Source organism: Ctenocephalides felis, unplaced genomic scaffold (assembly GCF_003426905.1).
Source record: "Ctenocephalides felis isolate EL2017-DRISC unplaced genomic scaffold, ASM342690v1 CF-g0.4_SCAFFOLD_00845, whole genome shotgun sequence".
NCBI classification, from domain to species: Eukaryota; Metazoa; Arthropoda; class Insecta; order Siphonaptera; family Pulicidae; genus Ctenocephalides; species Ctenocephalides felis.
Window position 1 is genome coordinate 85,838,771 of NW_020536999.1, and position 8,323 is coordinate 85,847,093.

General features: G+C 30.8%; 1 protein-coding gene across 1 annotated transcript; it reads right to left on the reverse strand.

The window, feature by feature from the left end:
* Positions 1-5,538: 5,538 nt before the first annotated feature.
* On the reverse strand, positions 5,539-8,323 carry LOC113374139 (tetratricopeptide repeat protein 1). The gene is made up of 2 exons (XM_026614366.1): positions 7,685-8,323; positions 5,539-5,989 (listed from the first exon to the last, which is right to left on the reverse strand). The coding sequence occupies exons 1-2, from the start codon at positions 8,170-8,172 to the stop codon at positions 5,701-5,703; spliced, it is 777 nt and encodes a 258-aa protein (XP_026470151.1). The 5' UTR covers positions 8,173-8,323; the 3' UTR covers positions 5,539-5,700.

Genomic DNA, 8,323 nt, shown 5'->3' on the forward strand with positions numbered 1-8,323 from the left:
GTGACTTATCAATCATTGAAGAGGATTGTAATGATAACATGATTGTGTCAGAAAATGGTGTTACTCCTATTGAACCTGGTGCATTAATAGTATCAAATGCAGATGACTTGTTTGCCAAACTCAGTGATTATACGGAGGACCCCGCTGCTAAAGATCCTACTCCATCAACAAGTGGATTGAATCTACTTCCATGTTTTGTGCAATTGGAAAGATTGAACATCCCTGCATCTTCTTTAGATTCCTCTTCCAACCAAGAGCCATTTGTCTTATCAGAAAAGCAAAAGGTGTTGAAAGCAAGAAATGAAGCAATTTGTAAAAAAATTGAACAAAAACGTGACTTATCAATCATTGAAGAGGATTGTAATGATAACATGATTGTGTCAGAAAATGGTGTTACTCCTATTGAACCTGGTGCATTATTAGTATCAAATGCAGATGACTTGTTTGCCAAACTCAGTGATTATACGGAGGACCCCGCTGCTAAAGATCCTACTCCATCAACAAGTGGATTGAATCTACTTCCATGTTTTGTGCAATTGGAAAGATTGAACATTCCTGCATCTTCTTTAGATTCCTCTTCCAACCAAGAGCCATTTGTCTTATCAGAAAAGCAAAAGGTGTTGAAAGCGAAAAATGAAGCAATTTGTAATAAAATTGAACAAAAACGTGACTTATCAATCATTGAAGAGAATTGTAATGATAACATGATTGTGTCAGAAAATGGTGTTACTCCTATTGAACCTGGTGCATTATTAGTATCAAATGCAGATGACTTGTTTGCCAAACTCAGTGATTATACGGAGGACCCCGCTGCTAAAGATCCTACTCCATCAACAAGTGGATTGAATCTACTTCCATGTTTTGTGCAATTGGAAAGATTGAACATCCCTGCATCTTCTTTAGATTCCTCTTCCAACCAAGAGCCATTTGTCTTATCAGAAAAGCAAAAGGTGTTGAAAGCGAAAAATGAAGCAATTTGTAATAAAATTGAACAAAAACGTGACTTATCAATCATTGAAGAGAATTGTAATGATAACATGATTGTGTCAGAAAATGGTGTTACTCCTATTGAACCTGGTGCATTATTAGTATCAAATGCAGATGACTTGTTTGCCAAACTCAGTGATTATACGGAGGACCCCGCTGCTAAAGATCCTACTCCATCAACAAGTGGATTGAATCTGCTTCCATGTTTTGTGCAATTGGAAAGATTGAACATCCCTGCATCTTCTTTAGATTCCTCTTCCAACCAAGAGCCATTTGTCTTATCAGAAAAGCAAAAGGTGTTGAAAGCAAGAAATGAAGCAATTTGTAAAAAAATTGAACAAACACGTGACTTATCAATCATTGAAGAGGATTGTAATGATAACATGATTGTGTCAGAAAATGGTTTGAACAATACTTTGATGGCACTTTACGATTTTCTCGTAATTTTTCTCTTAATTATCTTGAAAGAAAACTTATGAAAAACAAAGGCAGGAAAAGGAGAAAGAAAACAAATTAATTTTATTTGAACAGGTGTGTGTTATATGTTATTATTGAGATTATATTGTTTAACTAATGAAATATAAATTTATTTATTCCAATGATTTGTTGATGTTGATATATGAATTTTAAACCATATGCTTACTTATTTTCCTAAAATAATATCTTTAGTATATAAAATTTTAAAAATTTAAAAACTGGTTGAAGACATAATGGAGAAATTCGGTTTTAAATAAATATTTTTATGAAGTGTGTGGAATTAATCTATAACCTTTTGCGCGACATTTTTATTGTTTTGCGATAAATTTGGAAATACTATCCAAACAATGGCATCGGACCTTGAGGCAAATTGCTGTTACTTCCCGTACCGTAAAGAAATGTTTGAGGAATATTAAATGTTTTCAAATAGATTATTATAAATAAATACTGTAGCATTGTCTAATATTTATAAGAATTATATAATCTGAATTACAAAGTTAAAATTATTTACTTAGAGTATATAAGTGAGCTTTTTTTTAGCCAGAATTAAAATTGAAATCTCAATTATATATTCTATATACAAAAAAAAAGAAAAAAAAATGAAACGTTAGGCATTACTTCATGGAGGGAGGATCTAGAATGTTGGAAAAATGGGTATGTGTATGTATATGTATGGATACAATTTTTCGTCCACGATTCCGGGCGCACGGATTGACTGATTTGACTGATTGATTCAATAAAACAAACGAGTCCTATTGATAAGGACACATACTGATTAGTTTTTGGCAAAAGGTGGTTCAGCCGTCTCGGAGACACTAAACAAAGAGTGTAGAAAATAGAAATCGAGTTTTTGAGAGAACGTAACATCAAATTTGAATGACACAAAAAGCATTCTGCTTGTGTTGGCGAAACGAGAGAATTTTTTTTTTTTTTTTTTTAATTTCCTAAAAAAATGTTTTTGAATATAGAAAATAATTCGGATTTAAATTTTAATTCTACATAAAGTGGAGAAGCTCTTTTATATACTTCAAATAAATCATTTTAAGGGGGTCTTCCTATGTGACGGCCTGTTTTTTAGGGATATTTTAGGATTTTTTTTCTACGATCAGTAAATATTTAGAGCTTCAACTTTTTTATCATTTATTAACACATATTTGGACAGTATAAATATAAAATTTCAGCTAAAAATATTTAGTCAAAATGGAGTTACAGCGATCTGAACACCCCCGCCTCGAGAAAAAGAGCTCCCACTTTCTCCACGATTCCGGCTGATCGGCTTATCTAAAAAAAAAAAATAAACGGCGTTTTAATTTGTAGGTTTAAAAGCACGGAATGACCTATAATCAAATGAATATAAAAAAAATTGGATTTTTGATAGGCATTTGAAATAAAAGTTGCAAATTAGGCGTTTTTTTTTTGTTTTTTGCTATAAAAAAATCGAAGTTTTGAAAATTTTCGATTGATAATAGTCCATGCGTTTAAATATATTGAGTGTGCCCTGTAAATTTCAAGTAATTCGGTCCAGCCGTTTCTAAGATACAATGGAGGAAAGTTTGAAAAACACAGTTTTGAGAAAAACGCGTTTAAAGTTTCAAGTCCGTTAAAAACTCCGCTCTTTCTTTTACCTGCTGTATCTTTAAAACGACTTCGAATTTTCTAAAATCGCTTTACCACCGTATTCTAGACATGTTAAGGGATCAATTTATGAAAAAAAAAACGATTTTTTCAACCCATCACATAGGAAGACCCCCTTAACTTTGCAATTCAGTTTGTATAATAAATATTAGACAATGTCCTTTATTTTAAATCGGATTGGAAGTTGAATAAATCTTGTCGTTCAATTCATAAGCTCTTATATTTTGTCTATAAAATAAGATTAATGAAAGTTACAGTATTTATAATAATCTATTCGAAAACATTTATTATTTTTTGAATATTTTATTACTGTACAGGAAGTTTCTGAGGTTTGCCTTAAGCCTAGTTTGGTTTTGGAATCATTATTATTTTTGCATTTGCAGTTAAATTGGAGAATGGAGTAATGCAAAAGAGCCATTACTATAATATAATTATGATTAAAAAAAAATCTTTTTTTTTAAATATTTTTATTTATTTATCAATCTGTAAGCTATAATAATGAATTGAACATGATTTCAGGCGCAGATATTTTCGTATAACAAAAATCAAAATTGAAGATTTTTGCATATCTTCACGTTTCAGAGGTTTCTGAACATTTTGACATATCTTAGAAAAAATGGATGTATGTATGTGTGTGTGTGTGGATACAATTTTTCGTCCAAGTTCTCTACCGATTTGAATGATTCAAGAAGCATTCGATTCCTACTTACGGGGTTTAGTGCTGATTAGTTTTTGGGAAAGGTCGACATGCCGTTTTGGAGTGGCAGTTTTTGAGAGAAACTAGTGCTGCATGGCATCGTGCCTTAAGGCAAATTACTGAAACTTTTTGTACCAAAATTTTAAATTTTTAATACAGATTATTTTTTTTTAGAACTTTGGAAAAAAAAGATTTTTGAGACTTTTGAAATATTTGAAAACTTTGACAATTGACCCTTCTGAAAAATTGGAATTTTTTTTTGTACTTTGAAATATTTTGGAAATTTTGATTTTTTTTATAGCAATCGCGATACGTTAGCTGCGTCGAAATGAAATAAAGAAGCGCGTGAGCGCCGCATTGCAGTGTAACGAATAAACATTGGTACGGAACTCATAGAAAAGTAAACAAATATTTGTTCTTATTATTAAAATATCTATAAAATATGTGATAATTTAATGTGCATATGTTTAATGATCATTTTTGTCTCCCAAATGGCATTTATTTTTAGTTTTTTAATTGAATCTCCAAAACCGTTAGATCTGCCTTCCCAAAAATTCATCAATTCTTTATTTTGTCAATACAAATAAAATGTTTATGAATCATTCAAATCGGACGCCCCGTTCTCTGAAAAATCTGAATTTCCATGTTTTGCACTCTTCGCTCCGTATCTCGGAAACGGCTGAACCTGCCTTTGCGCGCGTCTCCTTATAAATACAAATCGAATATTTTTGAATCCTTCAAATTGGGTGATCCGTGTTCTCGAAATCGTCGACGAAAATTTGTATCCGCACCTACATATACATACATCAATTTCTTCTAAGGTATGCCAAAATGTCAGAAATAATATATAAAAAATTTTATTTTCGATTTTTTTGCGATTACTATAACTTTTACCCTATGGGAAGTTTATAAGCATCCGATTTGAATGATTCAAAAAAAACCCTCTTCTTGTGCTGACGAAACGTTTATTTTTGGGAGAAGAAAAAAAATTATTTCAATTTTTTTTATTTTCAAAAAAAAATTATATTTTGTATATCGAAAATAATTCAGATTTTCAAGACACGATCCCATACACTACTAGTTTTTTTTTATTTATAAGAAATGTTGTTTGAATAGCAAAAATGATACGGATTTCAATTCTAATTCTAGCTAAAATTCTTAAGCTCACAAATATACTTTAATGAATAATTTTAACTTCACAATTCAGTTTATATAATTCTTAGAAATATGAGATAAGTTCCTTCATTCTAACTCAGCTTGATCAAGTTTTGTTTATTTAATTCTTATGTAAACATTTATAAACATTGTCATCCCATTTATAAGCTTTTATATTTTGTCTATAAAATATGAATAATGAAAGTTGCAGTATTTATAATAATCTATTTGAAAACATTTGAATATTTCATTACGGTACACAAGTGTCTTTAAGACACAATGCCATACACCACTAGTTATAGTTTAAGACAGGCACCCTAGGGAGGCGCCAGACTGTTCAAGGGGGGAGCATACATCTGTTTCCAGAATACTATTGTCAAAAATAACTTAATATTTTGGATTGATATAAAAAAATAAACATAAAATAATTAGTTTTTATGCATATTTTTATAATATTGCATATTAATTTGTAGTCTGATAATATCAAATGAGTATTTACAAGCAGAGGGACGCGGTACAAAAAAGGTTGGAAACCACTGGTTTAAAATAATGAGTGCAGTTTATATTACAACAAACATGAATGCCGGAATAATAAACTTTATTTAAATATTAAAAAATTTGATATCAATAAATACATTTAAATTTCTGAGCTACAATTAACAATACTCATAACTGTTTTTACATATTCTTACGCTAACCCAAAAAATTAGCTTATAAATATGATTTAGATATATAATAAATTTTCTTCCCTAGTTCTTTGGATTTTGGTTGAAATTAATCGAATAACCCCCACTGCTGTCTTGTTTCATTTCAAAATTATCTGTAGACAATCCGAAAGGCCTCAATACTAAATTTCCTAAATCTTTCAACTTTCCTAACATTTCTGTTTTTAGTTTTTCGTTCCTTTCGTTGATCATGGGTGGGAGACGATGGACAGCTGCTCTACTTTCAGCATGGGAAGGATCTAATTCTAAAACTTTCTTGTAGTCTTCTAAACTTTCGTCTAGTTTTTCGAGCTGTTCATGAATTTGAGCCCTCCTGGAATATTAATTAATGAAAATACAGATACTGTTAATTGAAGTAAAACTTCTTTAGGCGCGACTAAAGAGTAAATCTGTGAAAAAGCAACGGAAAAAGCGTTACGCTAGAGTCGAGTGCCAATGATTCATCATATAAAGTTTTATCTCAAAATACTAGCAACATTAAGATTAAGACTTTTGAAGTAAAACTTCTTTAGGCGCGACTAGGATGTAAATCCGTAAAAATGCAACGGAAAAAGCGTTACGCTCGAGTCTTGTGCCAATGATTCGTCATATAAAGTTTTATCTCAAAATACTAGCAACACTAAAATTAAGACTTTTGAAGTAAAACTGCTTTAGGCGCGGCTAGGGTGTAAATCTGTACAAAAGCAACGGAAAAAGCATTACGCTCGAGTCGAGTGCCAATGATTCGTCATATAAAGTTTTATCTCAAAATACTAGCAACATTAAGATTAAGACTTTTGAAGTAAAACTTCTTTAGGCGCGACTAGAGAGTAAATCCGTGCAAATGCAACGGAAAAAGCGTTACGGTCGAGTCGAGTGCCAATGATTCGTCATATAAAGTTTAATCTCAAAATTCTAGCAACATTAAGATTAAGACTTGAAGTAAAACTTCTTTAGGCGCGATCAAGTTGTAAATCTGTGCAAATGCAACGGAAAAAGCGTTACGGCCGAGTCGAGTGCCAATGATTCGTCATTCGCTCTCGATGATATCATTTCTATACGGGTCGATTGTGATTGGTCGTCGTGTCACTTGAGTATGATTGCTTTGATTTTATAGTGAAAATAATAAAACAAATGAAAAAAAAGTGAGTTTATTGAAGTAATTTGTATTATTTGTGGTTACTATATATTTTTGAGGTTATTAAATTAATTTTTATAAGCGAGACAGTTATTACAGTGCTCACAGAATGAGACTGTATCGCTAGCAAAATAGTAAATGAACAAGCAGTTAATGAATGTATGTTCATTTTAATTACATGAAGTTCTTCAAACACAATTACATGATGAGTGAAATTGCGAAAACAATATTTATCTAGGCGTTGTTTAACATAATAATTTTCTGCAATTTTATAGGTATTAAAAAATATTAAAGCAGTACAGCTTTATTCTATTATGTCGAAGATATATCTTTTTGACAATTAAGTCTCAGACACTGGTGGAAGTTTAGGGAAGTATACATGTCTTTTAATCATGATGGCTATTAAGTATTACAAAGTTGTATATTTTTATAAATAACGAAGAATGAATTGATATTCAGATTTATTGATCTAAACAAGAGATCAAGCACAACAATAGTTTGTGTAGCTGTGTATCATTTATATACAGATATACTTCATAATGGACATCTACGCAGTTTATTTATTGATAGTGTTAATGAAATTGTTCAAGATTGTTATAAGTTCATTGTGTGAACGAATATTATAGAATATATTAATCATCAATTACTTCATTTGTTTAAAAAAGGTACAAGTCTTAAATGATAATTACAATGACAAACCGATCATGTCTGAAGCGTGACTTTAAAAACATTATTATTTTCAAGCATTATAAATTTTTTTAATGGTATTATAATTTTTACTATATAAATATGTATAATGTTTGACATTAAAAAATGTGTGCATCACGACTATTACAATATTACTCATAAACATTAATCAAAATTGTTATGTGAACCTTTTTTTTTTATTACCTGACATATGCTTTGACGTATTTATCATTCAACTCAATAGCTTTATCGCAGTCCTCCAGTGCAGACTTCGTCAACTGCATCTTCATTTTGCAAGCCGATCTGTTACAGTACAAAATAGACCTCTCCTGCTCGTAATTCAATGGACAAGTCCTAAGCCCTAGCGTGTATTCATCTAAAGCCTTGCTAAATTCACCAATTTTAAAAAAATCATTGCCTCTACTTTTAGCTGTGTCAGCATCAGCTTTCCTTTGCAGTCTTTCGGATTCACTAAGATTGATTTCTTGGTCTTTTAAAGCTACCTCATCGATAAAATCATCGTCTTGAGGGGGCCCTTCATGGTCTCCATCATCGTTTTTTATATCATCTTCTACTTTGGTATTATTTTCTACGTTTGTATTTAAATTTCCTAAATTATTTGTCAAGTCATTTATGATTTGTTCATTTGATTCATCCGATGGTCGTGTTTCTTTTAATTTATCAACCGGCATTGTTTATGTCATGTAGGAAAGGAATTAGAAGGTAAAGGATTTAGTTTCTTATAATTAGATGTTATTTTTTGTAATAGTTGATTTGTAAACTTTAATTTTAAATTACTTTACACTTTAGTAAATAATAATAATCTAGAATCATCTGTCAAAC

Excerpts from the sequence above, each read along its gene's own strand:
- LOC113374139 (XM_026614366.1), bottom strand. The coding sequence starts at position 8,172 with ATGCCGGTTGATAAATTAAAAGAAACACGACCATCGGATGAATCAAAT. Across the intron at positions 5,990-7,684 it reads TACGTCAAAGCATATGTCAG|GAGGGCTCAAATTCATGAAC; the intron begins GTAATAAAAAAA and ends TTAATATTCCAG.